A 16,608-nucleotide genomic window follows, 5' to 3' on the forward strand; every position below is an offset into this window, starting at 1 on the left:
GAAAGGAATAGGCTTCCTTTGTAACTGTTCTCATCTTGAACTAGAATCCACTTGTCAGAAGGTGTAACATTCGTACGTTAGTCAATGATAGTTTGTAGGGCAAAATAATTAACACCAGCTGTGAACACTTGACTTTGATTGTGTGTGTGTGTGTGTGTGTGTAACCTCGCGTCACCAGTCTTTCTCTGTGTGTGTGTGTGTGTGTGTGTGTGTGTGTGTGTGTGTGCGTGTGCGTGTTTCTGTTATAGCGCCACCAGCAGGTCAAATTTAGTAAAACACATTTTTAGAACAAAATACCTCAAATCATGCATGCAGTGTAGGAATAAATGGCACCCTTTTCACATTGGCCTATTATAGCGCCACCAGGAGGCCAAAATAACCTACCTGACCTGACCTCAGACCTGTGCTCCGAGGAGCTCTTTTTCTAGTTTAATTTGCAATAATTCAACTGTATGGCATGCTAATGTTTTGAGACATATTGTATTATATTACTACACAATAGTAAATAAATAATTCTACACAATAAATAAACATGTTTTAAATAACTGATCTAAATATGGATTATAGTTATGATAAGTGAGATGTAGTGGAGTAGAAGTAAAAGTACTGGAAATTGGAAATACTCTAGTAAAGTAAAAATACGTTAAATCTTTACTTAGGTACAGTACTTGAGTAAATGTAATTAGTTACTTTACACCACTGTTGTTCTATAAATCTAATTATTTAACCACCCACACTACCAGGTATTGTTTAACTTCGGTTTATTATTATTACAATTATTATTATTATTATTATTATTATTATTATTATTATAATTACAAATTGCATTGTTTGTTTTTAATGTCAATGATTAACACATTCCATGCCAGAGTTTAATCTCATAATGTACTCACCAGTGCCAGCGTTTTATTGTTGTTTTTTAGTTTTTTTCATGTCGCCACAGACCTCGCTAAATAAGTTAAAAGTGCGCGTTCATTTGGTTCTAAACACACAGCGGATCCGTGAGAAACGGCCAGCGAAAACCAAAATCCAAATCCGTGCCGCCATCTTGAAGCTACAGTCGATCAACGGTAAACAGTGATCAGCGAGGAGAAAAACAACAACCAGAGAAAATCGAGTTTTAAACAGGATCCCAGACAGGAAGCGGATACGATCGAAAAAACCGGAACCCGAATAATTCCGTTTCCGACCGGAAACCGGAAACGGAAATGGATCAAAAAAATTCGGAAAGTGCACCTGGGGCACTTAACATGGGAATCGGCGGTTCGCGTAGATCTACGCGACTGGCACGCTGCGGCTTTAAATAGGTTCGCGTAGATCTACGCGACTGGCATGCAATGTGTTAAAGTAGCTATTCTTCTTAATACATTAAAAAAAGTAGTAGCAGTGTCTGAGTGCGTGTGAGCGCGCATGTGCGTCCGCAACTTGTTCCGGCCCCCATCAAGTCACCATTTGACCGATCTGGCCCTCACCCCAAAATGAGTTCGACACCCCTGCCCTAGTGTGACGTAGGCCAAAATAGGATTTTTTTTGGGCCTAAAAAATTGCCTAAGTCACACGGTTTTGTGACTTAGGCCAAATGATTTACTGATTTACTCCAGACGTGGGCCATTTGTTTGGCTTAAGTCAGGTTTAATCCCATTTAAACATATTTAAATCTCTTATGTTACATAACTGACAGACAGTTTGTTAATAGTCATAATTCGTTATAAACGTTTTGGGTGAAATGATGAAGAAATATCATATAGTTTTGGATCAGTTTTATTTTTTTTCTGAAAAACTATTACGTAGGCCATTAGTTTAGGAAGGTGTCGATATTATGTTTCACACTCATAGTTGGTTTTAACATTCTATCGTTGCTAGGAGTCACATGAAACGCTTATCAACATCCTGCCAGCTCTTTAGACTATAAACACATATGATAATAATACACGTCAACTTAAAGTTTATTGTTACATTTTTAGGCTGTCTAGTTGGCTAATTAACAGCTTTTTCTCTGATAGTTTGTCGTCCAACAGTTACATACAAACAGAAAGGAAGTTGTAACAAAGGTTGGAAACCCGGGACAGCCGTGTTATTGTTCACATAATGACGTTGCAAAAAAATAAATAATGATGATGTTTTGTAACTGGGCTCACTTTTTATTTTGTAGGTTGAAGATGCCTTGTCCTATCTGGACCAAGTGAAGCTACAGTTTGGGAACCAGCCTCAAGTTTATAATGACTTCCTGGACATCATGAAAGAGTTCAAATCCCAGAGGTCAGTTTGAACTGTTTTAGTCAACTTGATAATATGTCAACGTTAATCACAGTTAATGCACTGAAGTACATTAACCCATTAAAACCGGGAACGCATCTGTGTAACCACCATTATTTTATACTTTGGCTATTCAAAAATAGCAGATATACAAGCTCATAGCGCGGCACCGAGTGCCGCACTATGAGCTTGTAGATCTGCTATTTTTTTGAAAAATCGTGAAAATGTGTGCAAATATTTTAATATACATATTTCTAGAGCAAACATTTTTAACTCAAATCTTTGCTTCTGGGGGGTCCCTGGCACAAAATATTTTTAGATGAGGGTCGGCGGCCAAATACATGTAATTTTGGGGGTCCTTGACATGAAAAAGTTTGAGAACCACTGATATTAAAGCAACATACGTTTTTCAGAAAACTGTTAGGATTTAGAAGACATTTTGTAGAATCGGAACCTCTCGCCTTAATGGGTTAAGCAGTACTTCTTGAGAGTGCAGGCATTTATTCATCTGATGTACACTGAACCTACACAACAGTGTGGTCTATAGTTCAGTGCTTCTCAAAGTGGTGGTCCAGGGACCCTCAGGGTTCTTTCAATCGGGTTCCAAAATGGACCCTTACTCTGAAAGTGTACAAATGGAACCAAAATGATTTGGTTCCATTTATATACACTCTCAGAGTCTATACATTATTTCTGTGACAATGTGTCTGATGTATGTACCAAGAAACGGGGACTTTTTTAAAAAGCAATTTCATGTTTTGTTCTTTGTTGCTTTATTTAGATATGAGAGACAGGAAGCTGAGGTTACATGCTAGTGGAGAGCCCCAGTAGAGACATTCCTGCCAGTGTCTTTGCACAGTAGTAAAAGTCACTTTGTCTGTCCTCTTGTCACGTGACACGGTGGAGGGGGAACCCTGGTGGCTCACCGAGTAGAAGCCCTTGCACAAAATGTTTTAATTGTTCAGTCAGTTGTATTACACATCCCAAAAAATGTATGGAATTGAACCGGATTGGAGAAGAAAAAAAAAAGACAAACTGTCAGAGGTGTGCAAGAGGTCATAGAGAGAGTTTGTTTAAATGTTTTCGTTTTCCTGTGGAAAAGAAAATGAACTGAACTATGTGCCTTAAGAGCACATGATGCCACATAAAACAAGGCTATATACTTCCAGTTTCCGCAACTGACCCCGGTTGAATCTGACCCAAGACGCGTAAACAAACTATCATATATATAAATATATATATATATTATCTAACAAAGTTACATTTGTTTACAAGCTCTCAATGCGACAGAGACCGGCTAGTTTTGGGTTATTATTTTAACATTGAAGCATTTGAAGTGGTCAAACTAGCAATATGTTCAGAAGCGTCTTCCATGACGTCTTAATGGTCTCGGATGTTTCATATAAAAGCAAAGGTTAAAGCCTCAGTCTGTGATTTCTTCACCTGGTTGGCAATATGTAGAACAGCACAGAAAAAACATATATAAACCTTTTTCTTTATTTTCTTACATTAATCACTTGAACCCTAGCATCCCTATTCTGCAGGGGAACATTAGCCGAAAATAGCAGCCTCAGCGTGAGGCGTTGTGGGCTTGTTGATCTGCTATTTTCGGCAAAGAGGAGGAAAAAGAGCAGACCGAGTACAAGTTTTCTAAGTATTGGGGGTTTAAGTGGTCAACTGACTGAAAACACATCGCTACACATTGACAGTACTGTCAAAAAGTTTACGAAACTATTATATGAATCTGCAACACAATACAATACAATAGGTAGTGGAGGGGTTCATCTCTCTCTCAGCTAAGGGGTCCTTGGCCTTGAAAAACGTTGAAGACCACTGTAATAAAGTATTCAACCAATCAAAAACGATGACTGACATGAAGACATGCCCTTTACACTCTTTTCTCTCACTTAACAGCATAGACACTCCGGGGGTGATCAGCCGCGTGTCCCAGCTCTTCAAGGGCCACCCGGACCTCATCATGGGCTTCAACACCTTCCTGCCGCCGGGCTACAAGATCGAGGTGCAGACCAACGACCTGGTCAACGTGACCACGCCGGGCCAGATCCACTACATCACCCCGCACGGCATCTCGGTGCAGAACCTCCCCATCACCGGGCCGCCCGTACCCGTCCTCAGCCACCACCACCAGCAGCACCAGAGTGGTCTGCTGCAGCAGGCCGGCCCGCACGGCGGCGGTCCCAACAACACCACCGGCACCACCACTACCAACACCACCACCTCCCCGGCTACGCCCTCCCAGCCCACCGCGGCCAAGACTAGCAAGGTACCTATTAACCTGCCGGGTGAACTGGAAAACCCTCATTTGAAAATAGCAGATCTACAAGCTTACAACGCGTCGCATCGCGACGCGTTGTAAGCTTGTAGATCGGCTATTTTCAAACATTTTAGTACTTTTACTTTTGGTACTTTAAAGGAGAAGTTCACCCAAAAAATGATTTATTTTCTATCAATTGCACACCCCATGAAGCCTTGAATACATGGATTTATTTTGGTTTTTGTCGCATTCCTAAGCCAATAATTTGATGCCCGGGTATATTTCCGGTAGGAGACACAAAGAATCTACTTTGTGTCTCCTACCGGATACATTAGCCGGTAGGAGACAGGAATCAAATTATTGGCTTAGGAATGCAACAAAAACACAAATAAATCCATGGATTCAAGGCTTCATGGGGTGTGCAATTGACAGAAAGTAAGTCATTTTTTGGGTGAACTACCGGTACTCCTTTAAGTACATTATGATACCAATACTTTTGTACTTTTACTCAAGTATATTTTGAATTCCAGACTTTTACTTGTAACGGAGTACTTCTACATTGCAGTATTGATACTTTTACTTAAGTAAAACACTTGAGTACTTTTTCCACCACTGGACGTGAGTTGGACTTGTTGAAAGAAGCGTTGAAGTAGGCTTATTTTAGTTTTCAAACACTTTTTTTAAAATCCATGACTTTGTTAGCCAAAAACATTTTATTTCAACCAATCTTTATGGTAGAGTATGTTAATACAACATAGCTAACACAGCTGTGGTAACCTTGCGTCACCGCCAGACTTTCTACCTCAGAGGAAAGCCTGTTATTCGTTCCAAACTGGCCCGTGTGTTCCGGTCTAGAGTAGACCACGCCTACTGAAAAAAACAAAAGAAAATACGGTGGTTGCTGGTTCCGTTTTTTCGGTGCCGCTTTGTTTTGGTTGCCCCTGTTAGTTTCCCCAATCCCCATTTTAAATGCTCAATCGAGTATAACCACTAGCTTGTAGATCTGCTATTTTTGAAAAATCGTGAAAATGTGTGCAACTCTTTGAATATATATACCGTAATTTTCGCACTATAAGCCGCACCTGACTATAAGCCGCAGCAGCTAAATTGAATGTTTGGAACATATATAAGCCGCACTGGACTATAAGCCGCGGGTGTAAAATCCATAGATTTAGGAGGTCCCCTAGTGGCCGTTAGCTGTAAAAATCCATAGATAAGCCGCACCGTTATATAAGCCGCAGGGTCGAAAAATGGGAAAAAAGTCGCGGCTTATAGTCCGAAATTTACGGTATATTCTTTTAAAGCAAACATGAACTCAAATCCTTGCTTCTGGGGGGTCCCTGGAACAAAATATTTTGAGATGGGGGTCCGCGGCCAAATTCATATCATTTTGGGGGTCCACATGAAAAAGTTTGAGCACCACTTATATAGAAACATAAGTTTTTCAGAAAAGTGTTGAGATTTAGAAGACATTTGTAGAATCGGCTTCAGGTCTTAATGGTGACATTCGTGTCCTGTCCTCTCTACATCCTCTCTCTCTCTCTCTCTCTCTCTCTCCGTTTCCAACAGCCGATGCAGTCTCCAGCCCTGACCCCCACCAGCCAGCCCAACCCTTCCATCCCCACCTATGCCTCTCCTCGCTCCCCGTCGGTCCAGTCCCACACCCCGGTGAGCAGCACGCCCTCCGGCGCTGGCGGGCCACCGCTCCAGAACAACCAGCCCGTGGAGTTCAACCACGCCATCAACTATGTCAACAAGATCAAGAACCGCTTCCAGGGCCAGCCGGACATCTACAAAGCCTTCTTGGAGATCCTCCACACCTATCAGGTCACAATTCACACTCATTGATACAAACAGATTGATGTTTTACTGAGCATCCATCCACTGTAGCTCTACTTACACTAGGGCAGTGGTTCTCAACCAGGTCCTTGAGGGGGTTCCAGGTGGTCCCCTGATAAATGATGGAGAATTGGTAACCAAATGGACCCTTTATAGATCTTTAACCTTTGAGAGCTCTCAAAAGTTAAATAGTTAAATATCTGCATTAAATATTTTTTATTTTGATCAACATTTTCCTATTGTCTCTCCTGTTTTACCAACATCAATACAGCATGGAATTGTGGACATAATCTTATCCAACGATAACAAAATATGTCATCAAATGGTGGTCCGTGGCTCAAATGCCAAATAAATAGTGGACCTTGATATGAAAAAGGTTGAAAACCACTGTACTAGGGGGCTGTGTGTGTCCACTAAGGTTTTTTTTTGTTGAGCGCAGCGTATGTTTTTGAATGGTTTTTAACTGATTCACTGCCAATCACGTAGATCTACGCGAACCGCTTTAAAGCCGCAACGTTTTTTTTTTTTTTTAATGTTTTTTTTTTCCAATTTCACCCAAAGACCAAGGAGATATGATTAGTTGAAGATCTAGACTCCTATCCACTTCCTTGTTAACTTAAAACTTTAAAATGCTGTATTTCGGCTCCTGAGTACTTTTTTTTCCCAATGAAAAACTCTGGCACTGGTTAAAAAAATATGAAAATACCTCTGGCAGTTAATGTGTTAACTCATTCACTGCCACAATTATTGCTGACCGCGTTTGCCCACTGCCAGAGATTTTTCATTTAAAAAAAAAAGTACTCAGGAGCCGAGATACAGAATTTTTAAGTTTTAAGTTAACAAGGAAGTGGATGGGAGTGTAGATCTTTAAACAATCATATCTCCTTGGTCTTTGGGTCAAATTTGAAAAAAAAACTAAAAAATAATAATTTTTTTGAAAAAAAAAAAATTACGTTTTTTACGTCAGTGGCAGGATTGGTAAACGGGACAAATTACGTTTTTTACGTCAGTGGCAGTGAATGAGTTAATGGGAGCGCTGCGTATTTACGCTATGCCGGCAGGAGTGAGTCTTTTTTGTTTAAATGTAGTAATTTTATTCCACACTTTTTAAAAAAATGCTGAAAAAGCAGATGAGCTTGTCAACCTGCAATTTTCTTTGATTTTTTGTTTTTATTTGGCAATAGTAAACAAAATACATATTTACAGAGTGATAAGAGTTATAACACAATGTTATAGAGGCTATTTTGATGCATAGTACTGCACAGTCAGTTTGACCTCTTTTGTCTTCCCTGCCACCTTTCTTTTCTAGAAGGAGCAGCGAAACGCTAAAGAAGCAGGGGGCAACTACACTCCGGCACTGACGGAGCAGGAGGTCTACGCTCAGGTGGCCAGGCTCTTCAAGAACCAGGAGGACCTGCTGTCAGAGTTTGGACAGTTCCTGCCAGACGCCAACAGCTCAGCGGTGAGTCTTGTTCAGCAAGTGTGACCGATTTGCAAGAGAAACATCGTTTTGGTTGTGATTGTTGCTGGTATTTGTTGAGATTTAACTTGGTAGTATACTGTATACTCGTAACAAATTCGGATTTGGTGGCTCGCACTGCTGTCGAACACGGCGTAGTGGGCAAATGACCGTGTAACTCAGAATCAACTTCATCACAGGTTTACAGGTGTAAAACAGTGGGTGAAATTAGTATTTGTGCAAGCTCCATCGTTTTTATATTTCTATAAAAAAGAAAGGAAAGAAGGGGCAAGGTTAGGAGAACAGAGAGAGATCAATAAAAACAACCATTTATCTACATATTTACTCATAGTATATCTTTAGAAACCTCTTATATCCATATTCTAACGTGTTTTCGTAAATGAACGCCTACTTGATCATCGTACAGCGTCCCACAAAAGCATCAAAAGTAGCAGATCCACAAGCTCAAAGCGCGGCACGAAGCAACGCGTTTTGAATTGGAATCCTGAGAAGTAACAGTTGTTTTGGACTTCCACCAGAGAGACGCTATGCTCGGACCCTCCAGCCTAATTTACACTTCATCGTACGACAGTTTCTGTACAAAAATAGCAGACCTACAAGCTCACAACGCATCCCACCTGCGACGCATTATGATCTTGTAGTTTCTGCTATTTTGCGATGAGGAAGTATGAATCAGGCTACATCGTCTTGTTGCTGTGTGGTCGGTAGACCAGTGTCTCTCAAACTTTTTCGTGCCAAGGACCCCCAAATTGATATGTATGTGGCCGCGGACCTCCACCTGGAAATATGTTGTGCCAGGGACTCCCAAAAGCAAAGATTCATGTTCAAATTGTTCGCCTTAAAAAAAAAAAGATTTAAAGATTTGCACAAATTTTCAAAATGTTTAAAAAATGCCGCGCTATGAGCTTGTAGATCTGCTATTTTTGAATATCCAAAGTATAAAATATGGATAAAGGGGTTAAAATGATTGTGACGCTTTATTCACTAATTTTGCTGGGGACCCCCTGGTATCCCCCCCCACCCCCGCGGACCCTTGACCACGTGATGAAACGTGTCCTTCTCTCTCCACAGCTGCTCAGCAAGACCACAGCGGACCGGGCGGAGTCTGTGCGTAACGACCACGGGGGCACCGTGAAGAGGCCCCTGCTGGCCACCAAGCAGAGGCTCAACCAGAACGGTCTGCCAATCAGGAGACCCTCTGGAGTGGGAGGAGCCACGCCCCCTATCAAGGTAGACCCGCCTCTTCATGTTGACTTTGTTGTGTGTTTTGACCCTTTGCATGCTGTCGACGCGAACAGCGTTTTCCTAGCGACCAGCAGGCGAGGGGGGAGGGGGGCCGGGTGGAGAGAGAGCCTGGCGACGCCCCTAGTCAAGTCAGCTACTATGCATCCCAGAAATATATAGCTTATAAGGATTTGTAATGTAAGGAATTTGTCATTTGTTAGGAAATGTAAATATCTCATTTAGATGGAGGCCAAGTAGGTTTATGGTTTCCCAAGGACTATAGCCGTTTCACTCATGATGCAATTTATCTTTCATAACAGATACATGTACCAGATAATCCCCTACAACAAAACACACCAAGAGAGTAAAAAAACCTTTGTCATTCAGTCCGACTTCACTGTTGCCTATAGTAGCCTTTTCATAAATTATATTTGTACTTAGGCTGTCGTGAAAGTTCATTATATTTAGAGAAATTTAAAGTTTCAAATACAAAAGTAGTAGTTGTGAATTAGCAAACTGGACATTTAGACTGAATGTTTCCTTTATCCTCATCTTGCGCTAAATGCACGCAACTGTTTGGCCCAGGTTTTATTTGTGTTGTTTCTCATAAGCGTGCATCCGTTGTCCGTCAACAACACAGCCGTCTGTGCCTTGACATCTGTGTGCTGACTGTGCTCACCCGGTCCCCCGCCCCCTCGCCTGCACGTCGCTAGGAAAAGGCCGTTTGCGTTGTGGACACGAGGTTCCACACTGATCACACAGTTAAATTACTGTTCTTCACTATATTATGACATTTAAAGCTGCAATGCTGACACTTACTGGTTGACAAGTAGCTCATGAGTGCAACATCAATGCTGGCCGGGCAGGGACTCATTTATAGTCTTAGTAGTGTAGTCATTATGAACAAACAAATGAAATAGACATTAGTTTTTTTGCAGTGTTGATTTTGTCGACCAAAAACTATGACAAAATGTTCGTCGACTACCTTTTTTTCACTGACGAAAACTAAATAAAAACTAAGCTATGATGACTAAAACTAAGACTAAATATATTGGCAATTTCGTCAACAAATAAAAAATAGACTAACATGTTAGTGAGGGACGAGTGGAGATCCAGTAGAACTAAAAGACAAGTCATTTTATGTTTGGTTGAGCTCTGAAAATAGCCGATCTACAAGCTCAGAACGCTGCGACGCGCTGTGAGCTTGTAGATCAGCTATTTTCAGCATGCAACCAAGTGTTAAGTCAGCCATTACGACGCCATCAAGGCACCGACAAAACACATTTTAGACGACTAAATCAACTAGATTTAGTCGACTAAAATCTTATGATATTTAGTCGACTAAAACATTTCAGATGACTAAAACTAAATGGAATTTTATTCAAAAGACTATGACTAAAATTTGCTGTCAAAATCAACACAGTTTTTTTTGGGTAAATGTCATCGTTGTCCCTTTGCAGAAGAAACCTAAACTGATGGGGAAGGACCATGCCCTGGCTGAAGCCAGCAAACACAGCACTGGAACAGAATCTCTGTTCTTTGAAAAGGTCAGTAGTCATTATTATTCGCTCACATGTCGACATTCCACCAAGGACCTGAATTCTCTAATATTTTTTTGAGATTGGGCAACGACAAGTCTCATCCTTTTGTATACATTGTATCCACCCATGTCTAATGCAGTGGTTCTCAAAGTGTGGTCCAGGGGACCCTCAGGGTTCCTTAGAGGGGCTTCCAAATGAACCCGTAGGTCTGTAACTCTTGATGGTGTACGAATAGAACCAAATGGTACCTGGTTAATTTGGTGCCATTTGTACACTCTGAGATGAGACAAGACCTTTTTATTGATCCGGCTGGGGGGATTTCAGGCACCAAAGACAATATAAAGAGTTATGAGGATCCTTGACATTTTTAAAGTTATGTTGCAGACATTACACCTTTTGAACACATGAGGGCGATGTTGGATTAATATATGTAATGATACCCCACCCAGGAGACGACGGCACTTGTAGATTTTGTGCACAGGTGCACACAGGTGTAGGTGTCTAATGCTTTGGGGCCACATTCCTGGGTGGGGGTTGAAATGTGATTCAAATCTGATTTCTACGGATGTGTCTCAGTCTGCACTCTCAGACACTAAAGCCTCATTAATACTTGTAGTAAAAAAACGGTGTTACTCGCCAAAAAAACACAGATCCACAAGCTCACAGCGTGTCCCGACGCCAAAGCCTTTGTGAGCTTGTAGTTGTAGATATTCTGTTTTGGGCGTGCATGCAACGTGTAATTCAGGCAGTTGATAATATACAGAATGAATGTTTGTTTGTTTGTGTGGTAACAGGTAAGGAAAGCACTGCGGAGCTCCGAGGCGTACGACAACTTCCTGCGCTGTCTTCTCATCTTCAACCAGGAGGTCATCTCCCGTGCCGAGCTGGTGCAGCTGGTCATTCCATTCCTGGGGTATGTTCACAATTCACATACACGCTGGCTAGAGCATACACCTTCACCCCCCACCTTCACTTAATGCAGCCCGCAGGTTAATATCGGAATACTGATACATTATTGATTTCAGCTGTTCCAATTCCACACATGCAAACATGACCTGCTTTAATTACTTCAGTCTATATTAGTAGCTTAACTAGTATTACAATTCTAATGTCCAATGTATTTGTATTTAAGTTGCTTAACTAGTATTACAATTCTAATGTCCAATGTATTTGTATTTAAGTTCATAAAGTTAAAGTTAGGTTGAAATAAAAAAAAGTTACTTTTGCAGGATTCCAATTCAAAAATAGCAAAAAGAAATTCAGGATTCCAATTCAAAAATAGCACATCTACAAGCTCAAAACGCCTCACACTGCGACACGGCTTGAGCTTTTAGATTGGCTATTTTTGCTACTTTTGTGTGACATAGAAACTGCATTAATTTACGAAAAAAGTTAAAATACGGAGATAAGCCGTATATGCCCTCTGGAGTGACTGTGGAAATATATTGGCCCTCTCCATCATCAAAGCTGCCCACCCCTGCACTACAGTGTCTGCTCGTTAACAACAACGCTCACTGAAGTTTTCCAACGGCTTTCTTTCATGGATTTATAATCCCTAATGAAACAGATTGGAAGCTCCCTGCTTTGCAAAAAAAGATACATTTGTATTAGTTCTACAGACGAATATACAATTGGATGACCCTCAGTGCTCTTAACACCTAATCTGCCAGAATTATTTCAGATTTTTTGCTGTAGACTGCCAGAGATTTTTCATTGAAAAAAAAAGTACTCAGGAGCCGAGATACAGATTTTTTAAGTTAACAAGGAAGTGGATAGGAGTTTAAATCTTCGATAAATCATATCTCCTTGGTCTTTGGGTCAAAAAACAAGAAAAAAACGTTTTTTTAGAACGCAGATCTGCGTCTTTGGCAGCCAGGCGAGAAATTAATTAGAACGCAGATATGCGTCTTTGGCAGCCAATGTGTTAAAACAGAATAGAGGAAATGGATTTGTTGTCAACATTCCCTGTATGCATTATGAGCTAAGTAACTAATATGAAACCAGAAATGAGAAAGTAGTCAACACTTCTAAAATGAAAGAGAAAAAAAAAGCGTTAGTTCGAAAAAAACTTAATTTATCCTACATTCTGATCGGAACAGAAAATTCCCGGAGCTGTTCACCTGGTTCAAGAACTTCCTGGGCTACAGAGAGTCTTCCCACGTGGAGAGTTTCCCCAAGGAGCGCGCCACCGAGGGCATCGCCATGGAGATCGACTACGCCTCCTGCAAGAGGCTGGGCTCCAGCTACAGGGCGCTGCCCAAAAGCTACCAGCAGCCCAAGTGCACGGGAAGGACCCCGCTGTGCAAGGAGGTCAGAGAACTACTGGTCCACCGATGTTGAAATGGAACAGATGCTACGTAGATATTACAGTTGACGCGTAGATGTTGCATTGGGCCGTAGCTGTTCATTTTAGCAATTTGTGAACACAGCCGCCATAATGGTCCGGGGCAAGCCTTGCCCTCCTCCAGTGTTGAATTTGACAGCTAATTTTGATTTAGTTTTAGTCATAGTCTTTTGAACAAAATTCCATTTAGTTTTAGTCATATTTTAGTCATCTCAAATGTTTTAGTTTTTGTCTTGTTTTAGTCGACTAAAATGTATTTTGGCGGTGCCTTGATGGTGTCATAATGCCTGATTTTAGACTTGGCGTGCTGAAAATAGCAGATCTGCAAGCTCACAACGCGTCGCGCTGAGACGCGTTGTCGCTCACTAACTTTTTAGTCAATTTTTTTTTTTTGTTGACGAAATTGTCAGTATATTTAGTCATAGTTTTAGTCACCATTGCTTAGTTTTTATTTAGTTTTCGTCAGCGAAAAAAGGTAGTCGACGAACATTTTTCGTCATAGTTTTTGACGAAAGTGACGAAATTAACACTGTTTGCCTCCTAATGCATGGTATCTCTATTGAAGCTGGAGGTCTCTCCACTATTAAAATCACCATAACTTGCTGAATTCACAACAGATTTTCAAGCGGGTTGGTTTTTACTTAATACTGCTGCTATACTTATATAAGACTCTGGGCATATTTCTTGTAGTGGAGTTTTCCCTACCATTATGGCTGACGTAGTCGTATGATCCGGTGGCCAATGCGGTGTCTACATGTATTATTTATATGGATATCGTATAGGAAGAAAAAAAAAGCCAGCAAAGACTTAGTCCTGATTTAGTTGCATGCATCGTATCACGTATCGAAAACGGCAGATCTACAAGCTCACAACGACCCGTGAGCTAGTTTATCTGCTGGTTTTCGATGCGTGACACGATACTGTTATGTTCACACTCGGATTGTTTTATGTGTTTTTCTACCAATTCATCAGCTTGAGCAACAGCAGTTTCCTAACACCTGTGGAACACTGTTTTCAGGTTCTGAACGACACCTGGGTGTCGTTTCCGTCGTGGTCGGAGGATTCAACGTTTGTCAGCTCAAAGAAAACGCAGTACGAGGAGCACATTTACAGATGCGAGGACGAGCGCTTTGAGGTTCGTACGGCTCAAATGATAGACACTAAATGATGTGCTTATAAATCTCAGTAATCAAACGGGATTGGTTTAGTGGTGAATCCTCTAAACATGTCTGATATGTGCATTTTATAGTCATATTAGTCACAGGGTGATCAAATAATCCCCCCCAAATTGTACAGTATGTTCAATTTATGATAGTGATTGTCAGTTGCAACCCAAGAACGATTACAGTAGTGGAGGGATTTGAGTTCACCTATAGGCAGCCACATTGACATAGACAGTAATGTGATGTGACATGTTACCAATGATACTAATGGTTCTGTTCTATGTAACGTAGCTTGTTTCTAGCAGTGGTGTAAAGTAACTTAGTACATTTACTCAAGTACAGTACTTAAGTAAAATTGAGGTATTTTTACTTTACTGGAGTATTTCCAATTTTCAATACTTTTACTTCTACTCCGCTACATCTCAGAGGTAAATATTGTACTTTTACTCCACTACGGTAATTTGAAAACTTTAGTTACTAGTTACTTTGCAGATATAAATCATTATATTATAAAACATACAATAACCACTTCAGCCCTATTGTATACATAGGCTCTTTGAAAATAGCCGATCTACAAGCTCACCAACACGTCGCGATGCGACACATTGTGAGCTTGTAGATCGGCTATTTTCAAACATTTTAGTACTTTTACTTTTGGGTACTTTTAAGTATATTTTGATGCCAATACTTTTGTATTTTTACTCAAGTACATTTTGAATTTGGGACTTTTACTTATAAGAATACTTCTACATTGCTGCAGTATTGATACTTTTACTTAGGTAAAACATTTGAGTACTTTTTCCACCACTGGTTTCTAGCGAGCCAACATGCACAATGGCAGCACCCTGGTTCTTTTTGGCCTGCATGTTAGTGACGGTATTGATATTGGATGCAACAGATGTTTCAAAGCAACTAATTACCTATAATAATTCACCTCACCCCTTTTTTAGCTCGACGTCGTCCTGGAAACGAACCTGTCCACGATACGAGCCCTGGAAACCGTACAGCGGAGGCTGTCGCGCATGTCCGCCGAGGAGCAGCTCCGCTTCAAGCTGGACAACACCATGGGCGGCTGCTCGGAGGTCATCCACCGAAAGGCCATCCAGAGGATATACGGGGACAAGGCCCAGGACATCATCGACGGCCTCAAGAAGAACCCAGCGGCGTCTGTCCCGATAGTGCTCAAGAGGTCAGAACGTTTAATATGTTTTTTTACCAGAGACTGAGCACTAGTCAACATGTGTTCGACGTGTTCTCAATCATTGGCTGTCCTTTTAAGCCAATGGGGAGACTTCCCATACTTTCCCATACTCTGAACGGCGGTCTCGTCCTCCCAAGCTATGGTAAATTATTGCGATTAGACGATAATGTAATAATTGTGACAGGCCTAGGTGACATTTTAGTTTTCTGGTGACTGTTTTCAGGTTAAAGATGAAAGAGGAGGAGTGGAGAGAAGCTCAGCGGGGCTTCAACAAGATCTGGAGGGATCAGAATGAGAAGTATTACCTGAAGTCACTGGACCACCAGGGCATCAACTTCAAACAGAACGACACCAAAGTGTTTCGCTCCAAGACGTTGCTCAACGAAATCGAGACCATCTATGACGAGGTAAGGAAAACACTTTTTTCCAAAGACTTGACTGTATACTATTCTTTTTGTGTTGGTATTGTGCCACTGAAACACGTTTTTCCGGTGACATTGGAAGCACCCGCATGGATTAAAGCCATGTCATTTAGAGGAAGCTTGTCCCGTGACGAAAATATTTTCAGACATTAGTTATTTTACGATTAAAAGAGTATCTGAAGTGGTCAAACTAGCAATAGCTAACAATACGTGTTCAGAAGCATCTTCCTTAACAAAAATAGCAGATATACAAGCTCATTGCACTATGAGCTTGTAGATCTGTTAATTTTATTTATTTTTTATAGTGAACATTTGTGCAAATCCCCCAGAAGCAAAGATTTGAGTTACAAATGTTCGCTTTAAAAAATATATATATTCAAAGATTTACACACATTTTCAAGATTTTTCTAAAATAGCAGATCTACGAGTTTGTAGATCTGCTAGTTTTGAATAGCCAAAGAAATCTAAAATGACAGATGCGTCCCCGGATTGAATGGGTTAAAACCCTAAATGCCCTCTTGGATATTTCCTTAAAAGCGAAAGGTTTAAATCCTCAATCTACAATTTCTTCAACTGGTTGGCTTGTATGTGGAGCAGCAAGAACATGATAATACCACAAACATCATAATTCGACATACTGTGCCTAATTGTTTAGGAAACGGAGCACTGGTGTCGGGGACTTCCTTTCACACCGTTTCAGGAATCGCAGATTAGGACTTGGCCTAAAAAAAAATCTTCCAGTCGAAAGATTTTATTTTGCTTTAATCCTTGCAGCAGCTCTTTTGTCAGAACCCTACCCATCCGGGACAACGCTCCACACGTCCCAGACTCTTCTCCCGCCTGGGTTCCCCATTGCAGTTAGA

The 16,608-nt window shown here is 41.0% G+C and overlaps 1 protein-coding gene across 1 annotated transcript in view; it reads left to right on the forward strand.

Moving 5' to 3' along the window:
• Positions 1-16,608, forward strand: part of LOC308084414 (paired amphipathic helix protein Sin3a-like) — a 50,882-nt gene that overhangs the window by 10,196 nt on the left and 24,078 nt on the right. Inside the window, exons 4-14 of the mRNA XM_080427067.1 lie at positions 2,153-2,259; positions 4,171-4,540; positions 6,101-6,358; positions 7,680-7,832; positions 8,922-9,080; positions 10,535-10,621; positions 11,410-11,528; positions 12,715-12,925; positions 13,978-14,094; positions 15,073-15,311; positions 15,547-15,730. Of these exons, the coding sequence (XP_080283193.1) occupies positions 2,153-2,259; positions 4,171-4,540; positions 6,101-6,358; positions 7,680-7,832; positions 8,922-9,080; positions 10,535-10,621; positions 11,410-11,528; positions 12,715-12,925; positions 13,978-14,094; positions 15,073-15,311; positions 15,547-15,730 (2,004 nt within the window). The remainder of the gene's footprint in view (positions 1-2,152; positions 2,260-4,170; positions 4,541-6,100; positions 6,359-7,679; positions 7,833-8,921; positions 9,081-10,534; positions 10,622-11,409; positions 11,529-12,714; positions 12,926-13,977; positions 14,095-15,072; positions 15,312-15,546; positions 15,731-16,608) is intronic.

Source organism: Gymnoscopelus braueri (assembly GCF_963280865.1).
Source record: "Gymnoscopelus braueri genome assembly, chromosome: 1".
NCBI lineage: Eukaryota > Metazoa > Chordata > Actinopteri > Myctophiformes > Myctophidae > Gymnoscopelus > Gymnoscopelus braueri.